We start from the raw sequence: 26,756 nt of genomic DNA on the forward strand, positions 1-26,756 counted from the left end.
AAAAAAAAAAAAAAGAAAGTGCAGTTCTTTCAGTTTTACTTCAATTTCTTTTCAGATAATTTCAAGAAAATTAAACCCTGATAATTAAAAACTGCATGTACAATAAGATCTCACTTTTGTTTGACTATTCATCCATCTTGCTTTGCTCTCTGTATAAATGGAGAGATGATTATGATGTTTTATCAATACCTGTTTTGAGGTAGTGGGATTTTAGGTAATGTCTTACTTTCTTCCTCACATTCTTTTCAGTATTGGTATAAGTTTTAACAATCACATAGGATTATCACAAAATCAGTTAAGTTTAAATATTAATTAAAAATCAACAAGAATAGACACATATAACTTCAGAGCACCTGGCTAAATGGATGGCTACCCGAAGCAACATCTTGAAGAATTTTGGGGGAGTCTCCCAGGTGGTCATAGCTGTAAGTGAGGTCCACTGGACTGCCTATAAGGGCCACTTTTAAGTCATTGTGCAGCCAGCTGAAATAAAAACAACATTTTTAGAAGTCAATAACTAAGCTAAGCAGTTACCAGTCTCATCAATGATAAGTGATACATCTATTTACTATTACAAAATGTTAAAAGCACAAAAGCACTGATAATACATTTAACAGATATAATTTACTATGTACCTTACAAAACAGTGTTGCAAAAAAGCATGCCAAGGCAATTCAATGCATTAATTTGCTGTGTAGAAATGCTATCTAGGCCAGGCGCAGTGGTTGGGAGACCAAGGTAGGTAGATTACTTGATGTCAAAAGCTCAAAACCAGCCTGACCAACATCGTGAAACCCCCATCTTTGCTAAAAATACAAAATTAGCTGGGCGTGGTGGCGCATGCCTGTAGTCCCAGCTACTTGGGAGGCTGAGGAGGCAGGAGAATCGCTTGAACCCTGGAGGCAGAGGTTGCACTGAGCCAAGATCGCACCACTGCACTCCAGCCTGAGCAACAAGGGTGAAACTCCGTCTCAAAAAAAAAAAAAAAAAAAGCTTTATTCAATCAGGTGTAAACAAATATTTTAATTTTGGAGTTAATCTGTAATTTTTATTTTGCAATATTTACATGGCAGTGTCATTTATCTCGATTATCCATTAAGCACATTTAAACATTTTCATAATTCATGGAAATATATGTCAGTGAGTACCTTGTATTAGGGAGCACCTACTCTGTGCCAAGTGCTGCACTAAGTGACCTATGCACCCAAATGCAATGGTCATGAGACCCCCACAAGGGAAGTGCTGCTTTCAACAATGAGGCTCAGGGAAATATACTATGTTATATTCATATTTATTCTCTATGGCAGAGAACTATGGCTCCAGCTCCTCCAAAAAGTCGTAAGTGGGCCGGGCATGGTGGCTCAGGCCTGTAATCCCAGCACTTTGAGAGGCCTACGTGAGCTGATCACAAGATCAGGAGTTCAAGACCAGCCTGTCCAATACAGTAAAACCCCGTCTCTACTAGATACACAAAAATTAGCCAGGCACGGTGGCATACACCCGTAATCCCAGCTTCTCAGAAGGCTGAGGCCCGAGAATCGCTTGAACCCAGTAGGTAGAGGCTACAGTGAGCCATGATTGTGCCACTGCATTCCAGCCTGGGTGGCAGAGCAAGACTCTGTCTCAAAAAAAAAAGTCATAAGTGCAGTGACTATATAGTCTGGCTTGTCTGAGACAATGCTGTTTTTTTTTTTTTTTATTTAACCTGTTATCCCGATATAATTAATAATTCACCCTTTCATTCCCCTAGTTTAGACAATAAACTATATGGCTACCCTCTTTATAAGTCTCCAAGATGTAAATTTAAAAGAAAGAAGGCATGTTACAAAGTAACTTGTGAGACTAATTGCAATGTATGGCTCCAGAATGGATCCTGAGGAAATAAAACAACTGTTATAAAAGAAATGTTATGAAAAAAACTAATGAAATTTAAATATAAACAGTGACTTATGAAATAATATTGTATCAAAACTAAATTTCTGGCTGGGTATAGTGGTTTATGTCTATTACTTGCAGCACTTTTGGAGGCTGAGGCAGAAGGAACACTTGAGCTCAGGAGTTCAAGACCAGCCTGGGCAACAGTGAGACCCTGTCTCTACAAAAAATATTTTTAAAAAACTAGCTGGGCATGGTGGTGCATGCTTGTAGTCCCAGCTACTCAGGAAGCTGTGGTGGGAGCATCATTTGAGCCCAGGAGGTCAAGGCTGCAGTGAGCTGTGTTCATGCCACTACATCCTAGCCTGGGTAACAGTGCCAGATCCTGTATGAAAAACCAAAAAAACTAAATTTCTTTCTTTTTTTTTTTTTTTTTGAGACAGAGTTTCACTCTTGTTGCCCAGGCTGGAGTGTAATGGCGCGATCTTGGCTCATCACAACCTCCGTCTCCCAGGTTCAAATGATTCTCCTGCCTCAGCCTCCTGAGTAGCCGGGATTACAGGCATGTGCCACCATGCCAGGCTAATTTTGTATTTTTAGTAGAGACAAGGTTTCTCCATGTTGGTCAGGCTGGTCTTGAACTCCCGACCTTAGGTGATCCACCTGCCTCAGCCTCCCGAAGAGCTGGGATTACAGGCGTGAGCCACCGCGCCCGGCCGAAATTTCTTGATTATTTCAGAGAATCTTCCTTGTTCTTAGGAAATCCACACTGAGAATTTAGGTATAAAAGGGCACCATGTCCACCAGAAACTTCCAAATGATTCAGAAAATTAGATTCTCTCTCAAATACACACACATGCATATGTTCATATATACATACATATACATATATATATACACATACTAAGAATCATAATACAAATATGGCAAGATGTTAACATCAGTTAATCTATGTGAACAATATACAAAATGGTATACAAAGACCATTTCAAGCATCTTGAATTATTTCAAAATAATAAGCTGACAAAATAAGTTTAAAAGACCAGCAAGGAGAGGAGAAAATGGACCTATGAGAAATTGTTACAACTGGGCATGGCAGTTCATGCCTATAATCCCAGTATTTTGGGAGGCCGAGGAGGAAGGATGGCCTGAACCCAGGAGTTTGAGATTAGCCTGGCAACATGTCAAGGCTCCATTTCTAAAAAATTAAAAAATATTTTAAATAAGAAGAAATTGTCTTCTAGTTATCTTTTGGAGTCTCATTACCACCTACATTATTAGGAAGATGTCATTTTTCACAAACAGAAAAATTACATAAATATTTTTAAACCTTGAATAAATTTACCAACCTCTTTCGAATTCTAGCATTAAACAGCGGTGCCTCAAAACGTGGATTTGTACCAACTAGAAGTACAACATCTGCCTCTTCCACACCAGCAATTGTAGTATTAAGCAGATAATTGGAACGCAAATCTGTGCTAGAAATACAACATATAAAATGCAAATTTAAAACTAATATATACAGAGAATCCATGAAATATTCTCATATCATCAAACCCATTGCATTCCCAAACAAAAAATTTTACAAAGTATTTCTAAATTAAATGAACATTTCAGATAGTTAATTTTTTTTTAGGCAGCATCTCACTCTGTCATCCAGGCTGGAGTGCTGTGGCACAATCCTGGCTCACTGCAACCTCCACCTCCCTGGTTCAAGCAATTCTCCTGCCTCAGCCTCCCCAGTAGCTGGGATTATAGGCACACACCACCATGCCTGGCTAATATTTCTGTATTATTAGTAGAGACAGGGTTTCACCACGTTGGCCAGGCTGGTCTCAAACTCCTGACCTCAGGCAATCACATGCCTTGGCCTCCCAAAGTGCTGGGATTACAGGCATGAGCCACCGTGCCTGGTCTCAGATACTAATTGATAAGTGGATTCCTCTATTTCCTACAACTTCTGGTTTGATCTTGGTCTATATGTGAAAATAAATTGGGGGATATATTGGAGAATCCAGGTTGTCTCATTTTATACTTAACTTGTAACAAAAAGAAGAAAGGAAGGCCTAGATCCTAGCTTCATATTTCTCACCCAGCTCCTGCAGTAGGGAAGACCTCTTCAGTGCATAAGGTGTCAGAGTCCACTCTATTAAGCAAATCTTTGAGAGCTACTAGGGCTTCAGCATCCACCAAGCCACCTGCAATTGCTGCCACATCTTTGCCTTGAAAACTCTGCAACTAGAAATAGATGAAAAGGGCATCACCAAGAAACCTACATGCAGCAAAAACCACAATGAAATATTCAGAAAATAAAACAGTAATTGTTTTTAAGTACAAAAAAAGTTAACAGATTTCTGATTAAAAAGTTTTACAACACAGCCAGGCTCGGTGGCTCATGCCTGTAATCCCAGCACTTCAGGAGGCCAAGGTGGGCAGATCACCTGTGATCACGAGTTTGAGACCAGCCTGGCCAACACGGTGAAACCCCATCTCTACTGTTAATACGAAAATCATCTGGGCGTGGTGGCACATGCCTCTATTCCCAGAAACTCGGGAGGCTGAGGCAGGAGAACTGCTTGAACCCAGGAGATGGAGGATGCAGTGAGCCAAGACTGAGACTGCACCACTGCACCCCCAGCCTGGGCAACAAGAGCAAAACCCCATCTCAAAGAAAAAAAAAGTTTTACAATAATTGTTAATCTAAAAGTGAGAAGCTGCAGAGGTATTATGTGGGGCCACAGCTAAAAACATCAGCTTGGAAGGAAGCTATTTGTTTTATATTTAGGAATAAAGGCACTTCCAAATGAGGTCTGGAGAATAAAGTGGAACTACAGTTACCTTAAATGCAACCTCCTTTGAAGTATCTGCCTTCCCCTGTAGTGCTTTATGTTGTCTTTTTCTAGTAAGAAAACTATTCCCTCCACTTGTGCTCTGGCATGCTCATATTCATTCTCAGATTCTTCTTTAAGAATCACCTCTTGGCCGGGCGTGGTGGCTCACGCCTGTAATCCAAGCAGTTTGGAGGCCAAGGTGGGTGGATCACCTGAGGTCGGGAGTTCAAGACCAGCCTGACCAACATGGTGAAACCCTTTTTAAAAAAAAAAAAAAAAAAAAAAAAGAATCACCTCTGTAGGAAGGCAATGCTTTTTTTTTGAGATGGAGTCTCACTCTGTCACCCAGACTGGAATGCAGTGGTGCAACCTGGGCTCACTGCAACCTCCAAGGAAAACACTTGATATGTCTGTCCTAGTTAGGCGTCCCTCCTATATGCTCTTACTCATATTACTCCCTATATAATTACTCATAGCTGCATATAATAATTGCTGAATTGTGCAACTTTCTCCACTACAAGATTGTAGGATGCAGGAACCATGTCAGTGTTTTTATATCCTTTAGTCTAGCATAATATATCTAGCATATGTCCTTAATAGATGTTTGTAAAATGAAAGATTAAATCATAATCTTAGTAAAGGGAAAAAAAGGAAGAAACATACGCCCCTCCTCCCCCTTCATGGTAAAGATGTTTCTTGATAATCGCAAACACTATTTAACACTATTTATTTCCATTTTTACCATTCCTGCTACACGAGAGAGTGCATCCTCCCAGGAAGTATAGGTTAAAAGCCCTTTTTCATTTCTGACCATCGGCTGGGTAAGTCTTTGACGTTTTAGCCCATCATAGGCAAATCTAGAAAACAGAAATTACACCATTGTGGAATCTTGCTAAAGAAGCAACTATAATTTTCAAGTTTAAAATCAACAAAAAATGTTATTAAAATATAGTGCTGGTTAAAGTATCAAATATCTAAACATCTAGACACAAGTAATTATTCCAGATACTTTTAAAGATGAATAGATTTTATGAACTTCACCTAAAACTAAAATACCACCTAAAAGTTTGATTTCTTCCCTTAAATCCATACAAAAAAAAAGTTTGATTTCTTATACTTTTAGCTAACTGAACAATCTTAAAATTACAATACAAGGAGATCTGATATCTAAAAAAGGCAAATCATTTTTATTTACAAAACCTGAGTACCTCTAGATATTTTATCAAAATTACATTGTGCAAACTCTTACATTTAGTTTCTTTCTTTTTTTTTTTTTTTTTTTTTGGGGACGGAGTTTCGCTCTTGTTACCCAGGCTGGAGTGCAATGGCGCGATCTCGGCTCACCACAACTTCTGCCTCCTGGGTTCAGGCAATTCTCCTGCCTCAGCCTCCTGAGTAGCTGGGATTACAGGCACGCGCCACCATGCCCAGCTAATTTTTTGTATTTTTAGTAGAGATGGGGTTTCACCGTGTTGACCAGGATGGTCTCGATCTCTTGACCTCGTGATCCACCCGCCTCGGCCTCCCAAAGTGCTGGGATTACAGGCTTGAGCCACCGCGCCTGGCCATTTAGTTTCTTTCACGCAATCATCCGGCCTTGGCCTCTCAGGGTGCTGCGATTATAAGTGTGAGTCACCGTGCCCAGCCTAGCTTCTTTTCTCTAATGAACAAACTGAAATAAGCTGAGAATGTATCAATCTACTTCAATTTCTCCATGTGGGAGGAAAAAAGATCTTTCTCAAAGTAAATAAAATATCCAGGATTGACCTAGGACTATTAAAGTCAGTATGATCACATTATATAAGCAGCTCAGATTCTAGTAGTCTATATTCAGTAAATAATTTGCAAATATAAAAGATAACTTTAAAATTATTATAAAATTTCCTTTAAATAAACTACAAAAGTTAAGGAAAACAATATATCATATACCTGGTTTTATCAGAGATCCACTCTTCATTGATGTCTTCATGCATACGTGGCAAAATCCTCATCACTTCTCCAGTTCTTGTGCTAACCACAATATTACTCCCAACTGCATCCATTACATCAATGGATTCTGTCTTTCTGAGAAACACATATGGTGTTTACTATGGTGCTTTAGAGAATAAAATAAATTTCTGTTACCTGGTTTACCAAAAAAAATTTTTACAATTAATTACCTTTCTGAATTAGTTAAAACTGTGAAGCTCAGAGGAATTGCAATTAAATAAAAGAACTCCCAACTTTTTTTTTTTTTTTTTTTTTTTTTGCCATGGGGTCTCACTCTGTTGCCCAGGTTAGAGTGGCATGATCATAGTTCATTGCAGCGTAGAACTCCTGGGCTCCAACGATCCTCTCAAGTCATTTAAATTTTTTTTTTGTAGAGACAGGGGCTCATTATGTTGACCAGGCTGGTCTTGAACTCCTGGCCTCAAGCAATCCTCCCACCTTGGCCTCCCAAAATGCTACGATTATAGGTGTGAGACACTGCTCCCAGCACACCCATATTTGAACACATAAATTCCTGGCACAATAGTGAAGGCTTTAAAACTATTATCTGACACAGAAGCTAGATTGAAGGGGCTCCAATTAGCCAAATCTGGGATGATCAACAAAAGGGGCAGGATTTCTGTCTATGGGAGATTAAGGAGCTCAACAAACCTTCCCACTGAAAAGCAAAAGTAAAGCTGGACAAAAATGACAAAATCCACCATCTTAGCAGTTTGGAAATCTACTAAAGGCACACAAGAATGTGGGAAGCTTTTATGCACTGAAAAACTCGTGGCTGGGCTCAGTGTTGCTCCTATGCTCCTCTCCAGCCCCTCGAAATGGAATTTTGTTGAGTGTGGGGCAGACTGTGAAAATGAGAACTTCTTTGCTACTGAGGGAGACAACTCCCTTAATTTGGAGCAATCGGCAAATTTGTCTGTGGAGGTGATCCTTGGAGGTCATCATAGCTGAGGACAGTCAAGATTTTACTAGCCTGAGGTTGTAGTGTTAATTGCGGCAAGCATTCCTAGCCAAGGCTGCTATATGCACAGGTGAAACCAGAATGGGCTCAACCTATTCACAAACTCCTGGACAATACTGAGACCCAAAGAGTTCAGTGCAAAGTAATATAACAGTTGGGCAGACTTGAAAATAGCCTCAACTTTTGAAGATGCTCCTTTATCTACATACAGATCCACTGGAAAAGAACATAATTCTTATTAGGTCAAGGTGTTTGAAGTATAATCATACCTGACTACTAAACTATGCAGACACAGGGGAACTCCTAAGCCTCATTTAAAAATAAAACCAAGAATATTAAAATATGTTCAAAGAGCCAAAGAAAATCATGTTTAAAAATTAAAGGGGATGTATGACAATCACGAATCAGCAAGCAGAGATTCTCAGTAAGGATACAGAAATTATGCAGAAACAAAAAGCCAAATCCTAAAATTGAAAAGTATAAAGTTTGGGTGGATGCAGTGGCTCACACCTGTAATCTCAGCACTTTGGGAGGCCGAGGTGGGAGGATCACCTGAGGTCGGGAGTTCGAGACCACCAACATGGAGAAATCTCGTCTCTACTAAGAATACAAAAATTAGCTGGGCGTGCTGGCACATGCCTGTAATCCCAGCAACTTGGGAGGCTGACGTAGGAGAATCGCTTGAGGTGGAGGTTGCAGTGAGCTGAGATCATCCCACTGCACTCCAGTCTGGGCAACTAAAGTGCAACTCTGTCTTAAAAAAAAAAAAAAAAAAGAGAGAGAAAGGAAAGTAAAAAGTTTAAAACTGGATAATTTGTTATGTAAATACTCATACCTCAGGCTGGCGCGGTAGCTCACGCCTGTAATTTCAGCACTTTGGGAGGCTGAGGCAGGCAGCATGAGGTCAGAAGTTCAAGACCAGCCTGGCCAACATGGTGAAACCCCGTCTCCACTAATACAAAAATTAGCCGGGTATGGTGGCAGGCGCCTGTAATCCCAGCTACTCAGGAGGCTAAGGCAGAGAATTGCTTGAACCAGGGAGGCGGAGGATGCAGTGAGCCGAGATCATGCCACTGCACTCCAGCCTAGGCAACAATAGCAAAACTCCACCTCAAAAAAAAAAAAAAAAAAAAAAAAAAAAAAAAAAAAAAAAAAAATTCACATCTCTTGCATCTATCCACTCCACTTCTTGGTTTAATTGAGAGAATGAGAGATATATACAAACATTTGTGAACAGCAATATAAATAAGCTAAAAGTCTATTAACAGAAACTGGTTAAGTAACATGACATTCCTAATGGTTGAAAACTTAATATACAACAACATAGGAGACTATAAATTTAAAATATCAACATTATTAAACTCCTTGGAAGAACAGGTGAAACAAATAATTTTGTGGTTGAGTGCTTTATAATTAATTTCCAAGAAAACTACAATTAACTTCTAACTACTTAACTTCTATTTAAAGGGTTTTACTTAAACAAACAAAAAGTCAACAGACCAAAACAACACTTTCTTCCTAAAACTCAGGAACAAAGTGAAACTTAGTTTCTTTTTGAATAGTAATGAATTAAGGACAAAAAATAAATTATCATAAAATACAAAGATACCTTGTTTCCCAAGGCCGGGCAGTAAAGGCATAGGGCTTAGAGGTGAGAGCACCTACAGGGCATATATCAATGATATTTCCAGACAGTTCAGACATGAACATCTTTTCAATGTATGTACCAACTTGCATTTCATTTCCTCTGCCTGTTGTTCCCAAATCATCAACTCCTGCAATCTCACTTGCAAACCTACAAGATAAAAAATGTGCCATCAAATGGTCAAGTCCAGCAAAATTATTTCCTTATTCATGATAACAAAGAGATGATGATTTTCAAAACACTAAAAATAAATGAGCGTATTTTCAATGGTGAGCACAGTCCTAATAAAAAATAATTAAATGTTTGCATTTTGTTGAGGTGTAACACATATGCAGAAACTTGTACAAATCATATGTGTACAACGCAGCAAGTTAACAATGAAAGTGAATGCTTGTAGATTTTAATTTCTTTTTTTTTTTAATTGCATTTTAGGTTTTGGGGTACATGTGAAGAACATGCAAGATTGTTGCATAGGTACACACATGGCAGTGTGATTTGCTGCCTTCCTCCCCTTCACCTATATCTGGCATTTCTCCCCATGCTATCTCTCCCCACCTCCCAGGTTTTAATTCTTAAATCCACCTGAAGTTGGTACTAATTGAAAGTGAACTTATTTTATTGGTCTTCAAAAATAGCATCCCTCTTCTCCCACCCAACAAAAATAGCCATTCAGTCCAAAGTTATTATTAATCAAACTGTGACTATTAAATAAGTATACAATGACATTCTATAATATAAGAAACTAGGAAAAAAATTTACCTGATGCAGCGAGTACACTGAATACATCTTGTCATGATGGTCTTTACCAATGGCCCAATGTTTTTGTCTTCCACAGCACGTTTCCCCTCTAAAAATCGGCTCCTATCATTTCCAAACATCATGGACTGGTCCTTAAGTAGATTATCAAAGAGTCAATCTAATGCTGCTAATAAAATTAATATCTGAGACAACCAAAAAGATTGACAGAATTCTACTACATACCTGCAGATCACATTCACCTCCCTGGTCACAAATAGGACAGTCCAGTGGGTGATTTGCTAGTAAGAACTCCATCACACCTTCTCTGCATGAAGATTGTAACATATAAAATGACTATCAAATACACACAGACTGACATAAACAGCTAGCACTCAAAATGACCTATAAGCTTTATTATTTATTTATTTTTTTGAGATGATGTCTCACTCTGTTGTTCAGGCTAGAGTGCAGCGGCATGATCTTGGCTCACTGCTGCCTCCTGCCTCTGCCCCTCGGGTTCAAGCAATTCTCAGCCTCTCAAGTATTTGAGATTACAAGTGCTCACCACTACACCTAGCTAATTTTTGTATTTTTAGTAGAGGCAAGATAGATTTCATCATGTTGGTCAGGCTGGTGTTGAACTCCTGACCTCAAGTCATCCTTCCTAGCCTTGGCCTCCCAAAGTGCTAGGATCACAGGTGTAAGTCTCTGCGCCAGGCTCACCTATAGGCCATTTAAACAACTTTCATAGATGTGTATATATATGTATAAATATATATATATATACACATATATATATTTGTTGAGATGAAGTCTTGCTCTGTTGCCTAGGCTGTAGTGCAGTGGCATGATCTCGGCTCACAGCATCCTCCACCACCCCAGGTTCAAGGGATTCCCCTGCCTCAGCCTCCTGAGTAGCTGGGACTACAGGTGTGTGCCACCACGCCTGGCTAATTTTTTTGTATTTTAGTAGAAACAGGGTTTCACCACGTTGGTCAAGATGGTCTTGGTCTCTTGACCTCATGATACACCATGCCCAGCCAGGTGTATATTTTTTTATACAGTTAATAGTAATTTTACATTTAGTATCAGAAATGCCAATTAACTATCATTCTGGTAGTTTTTTTTTTTTTTAACAGACAGGATTTTGCTATGTTGCCCAGGATGGCCTCTGCCTCCCGGGCTCAAGTGATCCTCTCACCTCAGCCTCCTAATTATCATTCTGGTAGTATTAAACACACAATCTGGAAAATACTTAGAGGAGCCTAGAATAAAGTATCATTAGAGGATCTAGAAAATTATTATTTTTGGTCAGGCTTGGTGGCTCACATCTGTAATCCCAGCACTATAGGAGGGAGGTCAAGATAGGATGATCACTTGAGGCCAGGAGTTCAAGAGCAGCCTGGACAACATTTTTTTTTTTTTTTGAGATGCGAGTCTCACTCTGTCACTCTCGCTGGAGTGCAGTGGCAGGATGTCAGCTCACTGCAACCTCTGCCCCCTGGGTTCAAGTGATTCTCCTGCCTCAAACACCCAAGTAGCTGGGATTACAGGTGCCTCCGTGCCCGGCTAATTCTTTTTGTAGTTTTTAATAGAGATGGGGTTTCACTGTGTTGGCCAGGCTGGTCTTGAACTCCTGACCTCATGATCCACCTGCTTTGGCCTCCCAAAGTGCTGGGATTGTAGGCATGAGCCACCATGTCCAGCCAGAAAATTGTAACTTTGAACAATACCAAATGATCAAAAGTTGCTGAACGGTCCTCAGAAAATATTCACATTAATTCAAAACAAAAAAAATCAGTGCCAGTACAAATACATCAATGAAATAATAGCTTAATAAGTCCAGATTCACCCTTTATCACAAGTTGAGCAAGTTACTAGGCAAGGATTTTTAATGTTGATCCTAAGGCTCAATACTATAAACTTCTGACTTGACCTCTTCTACTATGTAGAATTCGCTTCTATTGCTCCTAGATGGCAAGCGCACCAACTTCTTCAGAGTTTGATATTAAATTCTTTTTTTTTTTTTTTTTTGAGATGGAGTTTCACTCTTGTTACCCAGGCTGGAGTGCAATGGCGCGATCTCGGCTCACCGCAACCTCTGCCTCCTGGGTTCAGGCAATTCTCCTGCCTCAGCCACCTGAGTAGCTGGGATTACAGGCACGCGCTACCATGCCCAGCTAATTTTTTGTATTTTTAGTAGAGATGGGGTTTGACCACGTCGACCAGGATGGTCTCGATCTCTTGACCTCGTGATCCACCCGCCTTGGCCTCCCAAAGTGCTGGGTTTACAGGCGTGAGCCACCACGCCTGGCCCTTAATATTAAATTCTTAATTTATGGGAAGGTCAAAAAAAGAAAACGGCAATTTTCTACTTTAGGAAAGCAATGCTACAACATTGAGTAACTCAATGCTACATATTACTCAATGCTACAACATTGAGTAACATTAAAGTACCTGGCTTTCTTGGACTTTTCTGAGTTTGTCAGGATATTCCAACCCTTCATTACTGGCATGGCACAAGCAGCTACAACCTGGGATTTCAATTAAAAAAAAAAATGTGTTTTTGTATTTATTTGTAATTACAACCAATCCAATATATAAAAATGTTAAATTATATAAAAACATTAAATTATACATTGGATAACAGGCAAAGAACGGAGTATTTTTTAAAACTAAGTTTTCATATTCATAGTATGATGATCTAGTACTTCGCATTTATCTCAGAGATAAAACATCCTGGTTTTTAAGTTTATTCTAATAGTCAATGCAATTTTTATTCTGCTCTGAAACAGAACCCAAAGAACTATGCTTTGATTAGCAGGCACTACTGAGTTAAATATTGCATACACCAAAATGAAACTACTAAAAGTAAACCTCTTCCCTGCAACCCTTTTCTCTATTAAAAATGGTAAGGCATCAGCAATTCTAATGTTCTACTTGGCAACTCTACATCCTAGTTATAAATCACACAACCATTTGGAAATACTGACAGCTGTAAATCACCTTTAATTTCTAGATCTGTTACAATCATATGGCATATGTGTTTATAAAGCACTTCTGTTTCCAGTTTTGAAATGAAGAGAATCAATTACACAAAAGAATTAAATTTATAGATAAAAGTAAAGAGGGCTAGGTTTTCCACTACAATATTGATTCTAAATAAAGTTTGCTGCAAGACTTAAAGTTTTCTGCCTTCTACAGCATGGTGTAGGATTTTAGGTATCAAGTACCTTAGGAGCTTTCTCAATTTCAACAAGGCACATCCTGCAGTTTCCAGCAACAGACAACCTTTCATGATAACAGAATCGAGGGATCTGCATGCCAACCTTCTCACAAGCCTAGAAGACAAAGTAAAAAAAAAAAAAAAATGCATTAGAATAACCTGACTTCACTGCTGTTATTGCTGAAACACACATATACAGCCATCTTATTACTACTATCTATCTATGTATCTTCATTCATTCTTATTTCAGTCAGTTTCTTTGCCCTTGATTTTAACCCCTCTCTCCTCTGAAGCTGCCTCAGAGGATCTTAGGATCCTTGGCATGACTTCACCTTATGTGGAAGAAACTGGATAAAGTATCCTTCGACTGTGCTGACGACCTGACTTCCCATATCCGTTCTGAACTGTTGTCCATAATGTCCCTTCAACCTCTGTCCCAGTGGTTTCATACCTGGACTACTTCTTTGCCTTGCTCTCTTCCTTTGGATTAGAGATTTCACTACACATCATCTAGCTGGCTATGATTTATTTCTGTCTTTGGCTCCTATATCCCACTCAGAACTCACCTCCCACTGTGGCTGAAGTTTTTCCCAGTTCCTGTTTGCCCAGTAAGGGGGATTACTCCTGCTCTATCAATTGTTACCTACCCTCCTCTGCAATTTCTTCCTGCTTTTAGTCCTTTTAATGTTCAAATTTCCTCTAGAGTCACTTCCTCCACCCCCAGACGTCATTCTAAAGCAATCTCATCAATTTCCAGTGTTTAAATTACTTCGTTAGCAAAAATGTGTTGACTGTTTCTTTTGTGCAGGATGCAGGTATAGTAGTGAACAAGACAGACAGTGTTCCAGTCTTCACACTAGCTGATATTCCTTATGATGATTATATCCAAACTTTCATCTGCAGCTGTGTTAGTCTTCCACTTCTCCAAGCTTCAGATTTACAGGCATTTGCATGTGTATGTTCCACAGACAGCTTAAATTCAAATAATCTCTCCCCTCTACATACTTCAAAATAACCTAACAAATGCAGAAAACCACAAGAATTCCTCTGCTCTCTGAATTCTAAAGGACTATCTGTCTCTATGTCTCTACTAAAACTTTTGTGTTTTTTCCCCACTATTGAAGCATATTGGGAAGTTCTGCACAACGGGGGGAGAAATTCCTCTGCTCTTCATCATTCCTGAAGGCCTGTCTACATTTCATTCTCCCTTGAATCTCCCCGCTTGTTTTCATTCCCATCGCCACTATCTATTTTAGGCCTTTTTGTATCCTGTTCCACTAATACAAAATGCTTTTTCCTTGTCTCTTATTCCAGTCTTGCTATTCTTCAAACCATCATCCTCTACAGTTACTGTTACCCTGCTTAAATAGAGAGCAAAACTCCTGATGGATCAAAATATAAGCTCTTCCACGTAACAGACATTGTATTTCATGACTGGACCTTCCTGTCCTCAATAACTCGATTTCCTGTAATCTCATCTTCTAATTATACCTTATGTTTCATCAATATTAAACTATTTGAAGCGTTCAAAACATGACAAGCTATCTGCCTTAACTGATTTTTCCATAGGAAATGCAAGCATGTCCTTCTTATTCACATATGAACACACCTGTTCATCCTTTAACACTTCCTCAAGGATCACCTGAGGCACCCGACATCTCTTTCTACTACCTCCTATCCCTGCCACAACTTTTCATTGTACCTTAAACACACATTTATTTATATCATTTTTGTGCTTACTTGTCTGTGACTGGCAGATAGTCTAGAAATGACTCCTAAAATGAACAAAGAACATTTAGATCTGTGACAAATTATAAATGGTGTGAAGCAATACCTCTCTATGACCAATTTATTATTTCTGGAGGAATATGAAGAAATTAAATATATAGAGCATGAATTTAAGCACATGCTACCCTCCGTTTGTTTACCTGCTTTGTAGGACATATTCCTATGCTACTAATCACAGAAAGGTTGTATGAAAGTGAAAAGCATCAAGCAGGCCCACAACAAATGAAGGTTATTTTTTCACAAACTTACCTATAGTAACTAATTTAAGTTACTTCAATTTCTTAATGGGTATTCATTTGGAATGCAGAAGAGAAACAAAAAAACTACCGCAGTTCACTAAAAATAAATGATAGCTCACTTTCAAGTGCCAAGATTTAAAATGAAATAATATTAATATAATTTTGCCACATATAGTTCTTTTAAAGATTTACTAATACTTTAAACAGTATAAAGGAATTAAATTAGTATTTTTTTTAAAAATCAGCACACACACAAAATAAAAAATTAGAACGTATGCCTACCTGGAGGACGGTCGTTCCTGGTTCCACCATGACAGACTGACCATCAACAAATACTTCAATCAAGTTGCTTGCTGCTGTGGCAGTTGTTCGGGCTGACCATCAAAGATATTGAAGTAAAAAACAGATGAGTTTAATTTATTATAGCAGATGGTAATGGATGAATTAACTCTAACTACAAACCCAAAATTTTTCATTCCGTATTATTCCTCCGTATTTCTCTAGATGCAAACTTAGGTTTATCTATTTTTGATAGTAGTTTAAACTAAAATTTTTCTTTTGAGAAGGAATCTTGCCCTGTTACTCAGGCTGAAGTATAGTGGCACAGTATTGGCTCACTGCAATCTTCACCTCTCAGATTAAAGCGATTCTCCTGCCTCAGCTTCCTGAATAGCTGGGATTACAGGCACATGCCACCATGCTCACTAATTTTTGTATTTTTAGTAGAGACAGGGCTTCTGGTTTCAAACTCCTGACCTCAAGTAATTCTCCCACCTCGGCCTCCAAAAGTGTTGGGATTACAGGCATGGGCCACCGCGCTGAACTTTAAACTGAAACTGTTAATACCACTGAAAATATGTTCATGGGAAGATCACTTTTCAAAAACAGAATGTGATTTTTCCATTTTGGCACTGATGTGTGTGGTTCCTAATACATTCCATTCCATGATAATTCCTATAAATGGTTTAAAGTAAAATTGTATTTTGAAAATTATTCAACTTAGATCATTTGTTTCTTTTGTGTGTATGTGAGATAGAGTCTCACTTTGTTGCCCAGGCTGGAGTGCAGTGGCGTGATCCTGACTCTATGTAACCTCCACCTCCCAGGTTCAAGCGACTTGTGCCTCAGCATCCCGAGTGGCTGGGATTACAGGCGTGCGCCACCATGCCCAACTGATTTTTGTATTTTTAGTAGAGATGGGGTTTCACCATGTTGGCTAAGCTCGTTTTGAATTCCTGGTGATCCACCTCCCTCAGCCTCCCAAAGTTCTGGGATTACAGGCATGAGTAACTGTGCCCAGTCTGTTTCTATTTTTATTTTTTAAAATTATGGGTTTAGGGTCTTTGATAAAATATTCTGTAGACTTTTCATAGCCATCTCGGACTAAAAAAAAAAATATATATATATATATATTCCATAGACACAAATTTACAAAAATAAAGTATAATACCCATGAATGCAAATTAAAAAAAAATACTCACCACATCCTTTAGGAGACTTAGGAAGGCCTACTAAGGCCTTTCTTAGAGGTGTCCTTAACATATTGCTAAAAATAAAACAAAGAATTATATTATTGTAATGGAAAAAACTGTTTGGTAAAGTTTATGGCTTTAAAGTATTTCACATACATAATGTCGCTGAACATTCACAGGTTCTGATATTTTCCCTCAAAGTCTGTAGATAAGAATTCTTAGTCTCAGAGACATAGACTTGTACAATGTCAAAGAGCTAAGCAGCAACAGCTATTGTATACATTTGCACTTTCTAATTCTATGCAAAGAGGAGTTTTGTCATTTAAAAAAAATTATTTAGAAAGGATCAAACTTAAAACACTACCACACAGTAAAATAAACTGCAAGACTAACAGTGAGCTTATCACTAATGGTTATGTAAAATAAGGTCTACTTTTGTGTTTCATTTCCTACCAATACCCGTTCTATTATTTCATGTTTCAAGCATAGCTGTCTACTAAAGCCTCCTGAGATATTCTGAGATAGCTCACCAGCCCAAGCCTTTGAGGTGTCTTGAGTGCTATTTTCTGATACACTTGTCTTACAGATTTCCAATTATATGCTTATAAGCCCATTCTGCCCTCACTGCATTAACTCCTTGATTTTTCTATCTTCAGTATCTATCCATCAGGATGGCACAGAGTAAGCTTTTAAACAACAGTTCTCAACTGGGGACAATTTTGCTCCCCAGGGAGTATTTAGCAACGTCTGAAGACAGTACTGTCACAAATAGGGGGAAGTTACCAACATCTAGTGGATAGAGGGCAGGGTGCTGGCTAAACATCCTACAATGTACAGGACAGTCCTCCACAATAAAGAATTATCCAAAGTATGAATAGTGCTGAAGTTAAGACACTGCTCTAAAAGGCTTACTGAATTACTGAAATAAATGGGGGTAGATTACATAAACACCACGTGACTCGAAGACAAACACCACAAACAGAAAAATTACCGAACTTTTTTTTTTTTTTTTTTTGAGATGAAGTCTTATTCTGTTGCCCAGGCTGGAGTGCAGTGGTTCAGTCTCAGCTCACTGCAACATCTGCCTCCTAGGTTCAAGCAATTCTGCCTCAGCCTCCTGAGTAGCTGGGACCACAGGTGTGCGAGACCACACCAGGCTAATTTTTGCATTTTTATTATTTATATATTTATTTATTTATTTATTTATTTATTTTTTTTTTTTTTTTGAGACGGAGTTTCGCTCTTATTACCCAGGCTGGAGTGCAATGGCGCGATCTCGGCTCACCGCAACCTCTGCCTCCTGGGTTCAGGCAATTCTCCTGCCTCAGCCTCCTGAGTAGCTGGGATTACAGGCACGCACCACCATGCCCAGCTAATTTTTTGTAGTTTTAGTGGAGACGGGGTTTCACCATGTTGGCCAGGATGGTCTCGATCTCTTGACCTCGTGATCCACCCGCCTCGGCCTCCCAAAGTGCTGGGATTACAGGCTTGAGCCACCGCGCCCGGCTTATATATTTATTTTTGAGCGGGAGTCTTGCTGTCACCCAGTCTCGCTGTCACCCAGAAGTGCAGTGGTGTGATCTCGACTCACTGCAACCTCTGCCTCCCAGGTTCAAGCGATTCTCCTGTCTCAGCCTCCCTAGTGCTGGGATTACAGGGTCCTGCCACCACTCTGGCAAATTTTTGTATTTTTAGTAGGACGAGGTTTCACCACGTTGGCCAGGCTGGTCTCAGACTCTGGACCTCAGGTGACCCACCCACCGCGGCCTCCCAAAGTGCTAGGATTACAGACATGAGCCACCGTGCCCAGCCAAGGTACCAAAACCTCTAAACTTGTTGGGTTTTATTCCTATTTGATCACATAGGCTAAGCACTGACCTTTTTGCCTATTCACTTGATCATATAGGTTAAGCATCTAAAATCATTTGGAACTTCTAAAGGTATTAAAAATGCAAATTGACCAGATGAGGTGGCTCATGCCTGTAGTCTCAACACTTTGGGAGGCCACCTCGAGGAGTTCGAGATCAGCCTGGGCAACACAGCAGGATCCCATCTCTACCAAAAAAATAAAAAATTAGCTGGGTGTGGTGGCATGCACCTGTAGTCCCAGCTCCTCAGGAGGCTGACCTGGGAGGATGGCTTGACCCCAGGTGTTCAAGGTTACAATGAGCTTTAATCATGCCACTGCATTCCAGCCTGGGAGACAGAATAAGATCCTGTCTCAAAAAACAACAAACAAACAAGCAAAAAAAGCAGCAGCAAATTATGTGATTAGAATGTATTTTAAAAAATTTCAACAGTAAAGTTTCAATACTTGCAACAGTATTATTGGATAACAGTGCATATACATTGGTTTTAAGCACAAAATTCTGCACACTTATCACAGATGATGTACAACAGGAAATGTCATTAATTCATCATTTCATTAAGAATATGTGATACTGAATTTGCAAACATAAACTCTGTTTCCTGCTAGTGAGTAATTTTTGGTAAATCAGTTACTGATTCTTTACTTACAGAGCAGGAGGAAAACAGTACTACCTAGACTATGAGCTATTAGTAGGAGCTCAATAAATGCCAGTTAAAGCTGAATTCAAATTAGGCAGCACCGGTGGCCACTGACAATAAGTTTCTGTGTGTGTAGCTTTTTTTTTTTTCTTTGAGACAGAGTCTCGTTCTGTCACCCAGGTTGGAGTGCAATGGCATGATCTCGGCTCACTGTAACCTGTCCCTCCCAGGTTCAATCAATTCTCCTGCCTCAGCCTCCCAAGCAGCTGGGATTACAGGCACCTGCCACCATGCCCGGCTAATTTTTGTATTTTTAGTTGAGACAAGGTTGGCCAAGTTGGCCAGGCTGGTCTTGAACTTTTGACCAAGGTGATCCACCCACCTTGGCCTCCCAAAGTGCTGGGATTACAGCTGTGAACAACCAAGGGCCACCGACAATCAGTTTTAAAGTGCTCTTTGTGCTTTTTCTTTAGTACCAGTGCATACTGTGTATTTATTTTTATTATTCCACTTACTAAAGTATAGGTTAGTAATCAATTTTAGTACCTATCAGACTGTAAGCTCCTTAAGGACAAAGAGTTTGCATATTTCCCTTCTTGAAGACCTAAGACGGTATCACCAAGTTCTAGAAATGAGTAACATCTGTCCTATTAAAAACCGATAGCATATGTAAATGTAAACCTAAACTTACTGCATTAGAGCATTGACGGATTTGCAATCAACAATCAGTATTTCATTCAATTTAAAATCGTTAATACTATTTAAAATACGATATAACAATAGTACTCACTTTAAATAGGAAATCAACTAGAACTAGGCTATTGACAGGAGCATCAAGGCATAGGCCAAAGTAAGAAACACAGATTTGCAACACTTCCATATGTGTTTTGAACACTGACATACCATGTAGCAACAGAAATAATTGTCTCTTTAGATGGAAAAATGCTAATGACCAATCATTTCTAATACTAGACTGGATACCTTTCCGTATAGGGACCATTCTATTCCACATTCTCCAACATGGATCCTGCATCCATCCAAGGTACTACCCTATCCCAATCCACCATCACTCCTTGCCTGGAGTATTTCAATAGCTTCTTAACGGGTCACCAGACTTCCACACTGTTCCCACACAGCCCCTCCCCTCTTGCCACCGGCTGTAACCTCAGACTGAAATGCTCTCCCCTCTGATCTTTCGAGCCACTCCTCATCCTTCACATCTTGGCTTAAAAACCTTTTCTCAAGGAGATTTTCACTAACCAGCCTATCTAACATTTCCTGACGATTCCCCAGTCATATCACCTATTTTATTCTTCTTTACAAACTCATTTTTGGCTCGGAAACGTTCAATAACTGTTAAGTGAACTGAATCTCTAATTTCTGGTCGTAACTTGTACAGAGCACTTTCCCGGATTTAAAAAGTGCAGGTGCTCTGGCAGCCTTAACTCGGTGAAAACAAGAGTATTCCGCAAAAGTAACTGTTTACTTATCAAAAGTTACCGTTACACTTCTATACTGTCAATTCGTGTGTGAACAGAGTTGTGCCTGATTCAAGATCTTACAGTATAAGCATTAGACCCCAAGAACGTGTAAACGTTTTGTTATTCGCAATGCAACCCTGGGCTAACTTTTCAAAAGTCCTTTTTCTCAATTTCCCTGTCAGTGAAAGGAATAAAATGCTGTCCAACGCGGTCAATGGACAAAACGAAGTCAACAGAGGCGTGAACAAAAACAACAGCGACTAAACAGTCAGACACTGTACCAGGTGTGTGGAAATCTGGGGGGACAGGCTCAGTCTTAGGGCCTAAGCCATCGGACACTAGTTCTCTCCTGGGGAACAAAACGTCCTCCTCCTGAGAGGGGAATGTCCTGAATTTTCCCTGCAGAGGAAAGGTCGCCTGCAAGCGTGCGTTCGGGCCAGCGTTCCCAAGGGTCCCCTGATCCTCCTCTTCCTTTCTGCTTCATCAGACCAGACTCAGTGGCTAAAAGACCCCACCTGCCGCTTCTCAAGGGCTTCTGAGGTGGCGGAGCGGGAGGCGGCGCCCAGTCAAGGACAAGAGAAGAATAAGTCGCGTGGGCCAAAGGAAACAGTCCCGTCAAGAAATAAATCGCTGGCCGACGCATCTCACCCTTCCCATCCATGCAAGACCTCACCTTCTCCCCGGAGCCGCGGAGGCTGCTCTGCTAAACTGTCCGGACCACAACGACCCTTAGGAGACCGGGTCGCTTACTTAATATGGCGGCCCCAGCTAACTCTGTCAGCCGGGCCTGGAGAACGGAAAGCCGGGAGGGACTAGAAGCCTCGCATTCGACAAGTCTGTCGGCGATTTCCGTCAGCCGACCAGAGGGTGGAGCGGAGGTGGGCCCAGCGGGGAGGCGGAAAGCGCAACTTGGACCCGCAGTTCCGCCGGAAGTGGCCTGTAGCCCCGAGACCGAGCGTCTTTGGTCATCTCCGGCGCTTCAAGGGGCGGTTCCCGTTATCTTACGGAGCCGTGGAGGTACGAATTTAAGACATGCCCGTTTTATTAATTTATTTCCAAACGCAACGAAGGGTCCAGGGACAATTTGTGGGCCACTTAATTCAGGGCCCCCAATTCGTACGTGGAGAAGTGAGAATGTTAACGTACTTTGACCTTTAACCTTTGGTCGGGCGCGGTGGAGGGAAACGCCTCCGTCTCTATATAAGGAATTTTCCGGCTTTTCCGGGCCCTTTTTTTTCTTTGAGCGCGGGGCGCCGTTAGCGTACGCTCTCTTTCTGCTGCTCCCCAGCTCTCGGATACAGCAGACGTCATGGGTTTCGGAGACCTGAAAAGCCCCGCCGGCCTCCAGGTGCTCAACGACTACCTGGCGGACAAGAGCTACATCGAGGGGTGAGCGGACGGGCCGAGACGGGATGGTGGGGAGGCATGCAGGGGCCGGGGCCACGTGGCGCAGCGTCGGCTGCCCCGGGAGGGAGGGAGGATGAGGGGTTAGCGCCTTCCGTTGCCATTTCCCAAGGCCCGCGTGTGGTGCGAGCCTGGGCTCCGGGGAGCGGTTCCTTAGCTGTAAAAGGTTGAAATGTGCTTTATTTACACTTAATTCAGCCAGGTGTCGCCGCGTCGCTGCCCAGTTAATAAAATGGTGGGCTGTAGATAGAGCAATGCTAGAGATTGCAATCGTTGAGGTCTACTAAGTGGCAAGACATTTCTCAGGATAACGTGGCGACCCAAGCATGGTTTGATTTTAAGGAGCTAAGAAAAAAAAAGCATTAAAGCACCCCTGCCGGGGCTAGTGCCCACTAGTTAATGTGATGCAAACAGCATTATTTTCGCTGGCGTTTGTCTTTCAAAGGTGTGTATGAACGTTTCTGTGTCATTGGCAGGTATGTGCCATCACAAGCAGATGTGGCAGTATTTGAAGCAGTGTCCGGCCCACCGCCTGCCGACTTGTGTCATGCCCTACGTTGGTATAATCACATCAAGTCTTATGAAAAGGAAAAGGCCAGGTAAAATCATCTTTGTGTCTAGCTGAGCAATAAGACTGCTCTCGAAGTTAATCAGGGTGTTCACATGACAAAACTGGACCCAGGCTACTTTAGCTTTGTTGGGATATTGTAAGCTAAACTTTTCAGTAACCTTGGAAGGCCAAGAGACTGAAGTCCTCCATTTTTTCACAGAACAGGTAGAACATGGACAACAGCAGTTCAACTTTTCCCCACACTGCCCTGCCAATGTGCCTCGACCCTGACCTGGGGGGCCCACCTCTGGGGTGAGAGGGTGGCTCATTCATTCAGTCCTTGGCTTTTCTTCTGAAACTGCCAACAAGGGTGGAAGTTTGGGGAAGTGGACTCCATTTCACTAAGAATGGAACTGAGCATACTTAATGAAATTTCAAACAGAAATGTGCATACTGAAAGAGTAAATCATAGTAAGTATTGAAAATACTGTCTCACATGGGACTAATGTTTATCGGGTGACCAGTTGAACATAGGACAGTGTTTACTGGGGAGTATGTGAAAGGGTAAATTATTGCAAAAGGGATCTAGTGATCAATAGTGATTGAAACAGTTATTTTGTATTGTCTGGAAAAGGATGTTATACTAGCTCAATAGCGGTTGAATTTAAATGTTTTTCAAGCCTGCCAGGAGTGAAGAAAGCTTTGGGCAAGTATGGTCCTGTGGATGTGGAAGACACTACAGGAAGTGGAGCTACAGATAGTAAAGATGATGATGACATTGATCTCTTCGGATCTGATGATGAGGAGGTATGGCATCTTCTATAAAGAATACATTGGATGGGCGCAGTAGCTCACGCCTGTAATCCCAGCAATTTGGGAGTCTGAGGTGGGTGGGTCATGAGGTCAGGAGTTCAAGAACAGCCTGGCCAAGTTCGTGAAACCTCATCTCTACTAAAAATACAAAAAAAAATCAGCCAGGTGTGGTGGCAGGCGCCTGTAATCCCATCTGAGGCAGAAAATTACTTGAACCCGGAAGGCAGAGGTTGCAAGGTGCTATGATCGCGCTCCAGCCTGGGCAACAGAGCAAGACTCCGTCTCAAACACACACGCACACGCACACGCACGCTGATCGGCAATTTATCATTGTGGATAAACCAAATTGCCTGGATTTGAATCCTGGTTTTGATTTATATGCCTTTCTCAATTCTGACTGGTTTCATGATGAATAAAATCAAATCACCATCTTTCGGCTGAGTTCGTGATGTATTTGCTTTTTTCTGATAAGGCCAGTCATTTTTGTGATGACCCCACTAGCTTTAAGCAGAGGAACAACTGGCTTTCTGAAAAATCGGATTAATTTTTTTTTCTTTACAGGAAAGTGAAGAAGCGAAGAGGCTAAGGGAAGAACGTCTTGCACAATATGAATCAAAGAAAGCCAAAAGTAGGTCATTTGTTTTTAACTTCATAGTAATGTAAGTAATGTTTTTCATAGTTGTCCTTGAAGTAATTTCCTTCACATTCCTTGAATAGGTTAATATTTTAAAACCTGTAGGGGTTCTTCCACAGCTACTGGTCTGCAGCTGTTCTTACGGTAGCAGTTGTGGCATTCCTCTGTGGGAAAGAAACTGTTAACACAATTAAACACCTCTTTCTTAACGAAACAGAAAGTGGGCATATGTGTGACAGACACAAGATGTATCGGTAGTTTTGACAAAGGAGATAGTCACTCAAAACAAATTGAGATGATTTGTTTGTGTCTTAGAGTAGGGTGAAAAAAATGTAATTCGTTATTTGAATAATGCTGTTTATGTTTTTTAGAACCTGCACTTGTTGCCAAGTCTTCCATCTTACTGGATGTGAAACCTTGGGATGATGAGACAGATATGGCAAAATTAGAGGAGTGTGTCAGAAGCATTCAAGCAGACGGCTTAGTCTGGGGCTCATGTGAGTTTAGGCATTGCTTTTTTTTTTTTAACTGACATCTGGAATTTTCATACAGCTTCAATTCTTTCTCTACAGGACTTTTCTAACTAAGATTTTTTTAATGCTCTTTTTAGCTAAACTAGTTCCAGTGGGATATGGAATTAAGAAACTTCAAATACAATGTGTAGTTGAAGATGATAAAGTTGGAACAGATATGCTGGAGGAACAGATCACTGCTTTTGAGGACTATGTCCAGTCCATGGACGTGGCTGCTTTCAACAAGATCTAAAATCCATCCTGGATCATGGCATTTAAATAAAAGCTTGAAAGATTACCTGTGGCTTTTGAGTATGTTACATAGAGGGGTGGTGTGTATATTCCTTTCATTTTGAGGGAAGGAATTAAATGAATACATGATTCCTAAATAATAAAAATTTGGTTCAGCATTGTTGTTAAAAAATGGTAGTGCAGGCTGGGCGCGGGGTTTATTATGCCTGTAATCCCAGCACTTTGGGAGGCTGAAGTGGGTGGGTCGATACCAGCCTGGGCAATATGGAGAGACTCTGACCCTACAAAAAATAGAAAACATAGCTGAGCATGGTGGTGCACCCACCACTATATTCCCAGCTATTTGGGAGCTTGAGGTAAGAGGATTGCTGGAGCCCAGGAGATTGAAGCTGCAGTGAGGTGAGGTTGTGCCACTACTCCGGCCTGGGTGCCAGAGCAAGGGCCTGTCTCAAAAAAAAAATTGTAGTGCAACTTTACCCACTTGTGATGTCCTTAGCAATGCCTGATGACGTGATTTATTGTAACCCAGCATCTTTGCATTGGGATCAGTTGTTGGCTGGAAAGCAATAATTGCAAATCTCACTTGAAGATGTGAGATGTGTGACACTGCTAGAAGACACCTAACCCAGAGGAGGGAGGGCTTCTCAGAATTCGGCATGAATTAAACAACTACTTAAAGTTTACAAATTTAAAATAATGACTCATGTTGTAAAGAAACCATCTTTTAAGTGTTGGGAATGTGATTTGGAGTAGCACCGTGTCCTGGGAGGGGATTATGTAGGTAGCTGGTTCCCAAGCTTCCCACATAAACTTGACTTTCCTGTGATAATTCATAGTTGCTTGATTGTGGGAGTGGAGTATTTTACTTGGATTTGGAAATCTGATTGGTCCTCATGCTGCAGGTAAATACTGGGATGAGGGTAGTATGTTGAGTAAAGTGATAAGCATTGGAAACAGCTTCATTTTGACAGTGAATTTGGAGTCTGGCTGATGTTTGATAGGGCTTTTTTTTACAGTAGTTTTATAAAACTAGTGCTTGGGAATTGCTGATCTCAAATGATCAAAAATTTTTAGGTCAATTTTTAAATAGATCTAGACAGTGCTGGCCCAGTGTGGTGGCTCACACCTGTAATCCCAGCAGTTTGGGAGGCCGAGGTGGGTGGATCACAAGGTCAGGAGTTGAGAGATCAGCCTGGCCAACATTGCAAAACCCCGTCTCTACTAAAAATAAAAAAATTAGCTGGGTGTGGTGGTGGGCACCTGTAATCCCAGCTACTCTGGAGGCTGAGGCAGGAGAATTGCTTGAACCCAGGAAGTAGAGGTTGCAGTGAGCCAAGATTGCAGCCACTGTACTCCAGCCTGGGTGACAGGGCGAGACTCAGTCTAAAAAAAAGAACTAGACAATGCTGTTTCCTCTCAATCTGATATTATGTTATAACTGCCTTGACTGTGGGAAACTTTATTATAAAGAGGATTTAACAGATACATGCATTGAATAATATCTCTAAGCAATGTTTATAGTCCAACCAACACAGCCTAAAAGTCATGGGAGGCCAGGTGCAGTGGCTCACACCTGTAATCCCAGCGCTTTGGGAGGCTGAGGCTTGCAGACCACCTGAGATTGCGAGTTCGAGACCAGCCTGACCAACACAGTGAAACCCTGTCTACTAAAAATACAAAATTAGCCGGGTGTGGTGGCACATGCCTATAATCACAGATACTTGGGAGGCTGAGGCAGGAGAATCGCTTGAACCTGGGAGGTGGAGGTTGCAGTGAGCTAAGATGGTGCCATTGCACTCCAGCCTGGGCATCAAGAACTAAACTTCGTCTCAAAAAAA

General features: G+C 40.8%; 2 protein-coding genes, 1 long non-coding RNA gene and 2 other non-coding genes across 7 annotated transcripts in view; 3 read left to right on the forward strand and 2 right to left on the reverse strand.

The window, feature by feature from the left end:
* NDUFS1 (NADH:ubiquinone oxidoreductase core subunit S1) overlaps positions 1 to 21,588 on the reverse strand; it is a 56,362-nt gene extending 34,774 nt beyond the window's left edge. Inside the window, exons 1-13 of one of the 3 annotated variants that reach the window (XM_017536885.2) lie at positions 21,427 to 21,588; positions 16,774 to 16,838; positions 15,575 to 15,666; positions 13,273 to 13,380; positions 12,497 to 12,573; positions 10,283 to 10,364; positions 10,061 to 10,191; positions 9,266 to 9,451; positions 6,636 to 6,770; positions 5,449 to 5,563; positions 3,968 to 4,113; positions 3,225 to 3,353; positions 354 to 483 (exon numbers count right to left, since the gene is read on the reverse strand). In XM_017536885.2, the coding sequence (XP_017392374.1) occupies positions 354 to 483; positions 3,225 to 3,353; positions 3,968 to 4,113; positions 5,449 to 5,563; positions 6,636 to 6,770; positions 9,266 to 9,451; positions 10,061 to 10,191; positions 10,283 to 10,364; positions 12,497 to 12,573; positions 13,273 to 13,380; positions 15,575 to 15,666; positions 16,774 to 16,834 (1,392 nt within the window). In that variant the 5' untranslated portion in view covers positions 16,835 to 16,838; positions 21,427 to 21,588. Of the gene's footprint in view, positions 1 to 353; positions 484 to 3,224; positions 3,354 to 3,967; positions 4,114 to 5,448; positions 5,564 to 6,635; positions 6,771 to 9,265; positions 9,452 to 10,060; positions 10,192 to 10,282; positions 10,365 to 11,998; positions 12,018 to 12,496; positions 12,574 to 13,272; positions 13,381 to 15,574; positions 15,673 to 16,773; positions 16,839 to 21,426 lie in introns of those variants that run through there. The other 2 variants (XM_017536884.2, XM_017536887.1) reach the window with 2 other exon arrangements.
* A 69-nt stretch (positions 21,589 to 21,657) lies between these two features.
* Positions 21,658 to 24,964, forward strand: EEF1B2 (eukaryotic translation elongation factor 1 beta 2). The gene is made up of 6 exons (XM_017536888.2): positions 21,658 to 22,142; positions 22,634 to 22,756; positions 23,388 to 23,514; positions 24,082 to 24,148; positions 24,526 to 24,651; positions 24,765 to 24,964. Exons 1-6 carry the CDS (start codon positions 22,063 to 22,065, stop codon positions 24,917 to 24,919), a joined length of 678 nt encoding a protein of 225 aa, XP_017392377.1. The 5' UTR covers positions 21,658 to 22,062; the 3' UTR covers positions 24,920 to 24,964.
* LOC119472454 lies at positions 23,918 to 23,996 on the forward strand. Its single transcript, XR_005201598.1, has one exon. It is a non-coding gene; the product is annotated as a small nucleolar RNA SNORD51 (small nucleolar RNA).
* Positions 24,133 to 25,480, reverse strand: LOC119472436. Its single transcript, XR_005201588.1, has 2 exons — positions 25,396 to 25,480; positions 24,133 to 24,318 (listed from the first exon to the last, which is right to left on the reverse strand). It is a non-coding gene; the product is annotated as an uncharacterized LOC119472436 (long non-coding RNA).
* LOC119472455 lies at positions 24,266 to 24,399 on the forward strand. Its single transcript, XR_005201599.1, has one exon. It is a non-coding gene; the product is annotated as a small nucleolar RNA SNORA41 (small nucleolar RNA).
* Positions 25,481 to 26,756: the final 1,276 nt, after the last annotated feature.

This window comes from Cebus imitator, unplaced genomic scaffold (genome assembly GCF_001604975.1).
Source record: "Cebus imitator isolate Cc_AM_T3 unplaced genomic scaffold, Cebus_imitator-1.0 Scaffold101, whole genome shotgun sequence".
In the NCBI taxonomy this organism is placed as follows: domain Eukaryota; kingdom Metazoa; phylum Chordata; class Mammalia; order Primates; family Cebidae; genus Cebus; species Cebus imitator.

What these genes read in the sequence shown, in the direction of transcription:
- EEF1B2 (XM_017536888.2), top strand. Translation starts at nt 22,063, where the DNA reads ATGGGTTTCGGAGACCTGAAAAGCCCCGCCGGCCTCCAGGTGCTCAAC. An exon ending in TATGAAAAGGAAAAGGCCAG is followed by an intron (nt 22,757 to 23,387) that starts GTAAAATCATCT and finishes ATGTTTTTCAAG; the next exon opens with CCTGCCAGGAGTGAAGAAAG. An exon ending in TCGGATCTGATGATGAGGAG is followed by an intron (nt 23,515 to 24,081) that starts GTATGGCATCTT and finishes TTTTCTTTACAG; the next exon opens with GAAAGTGAAGAAGCGAAGAG.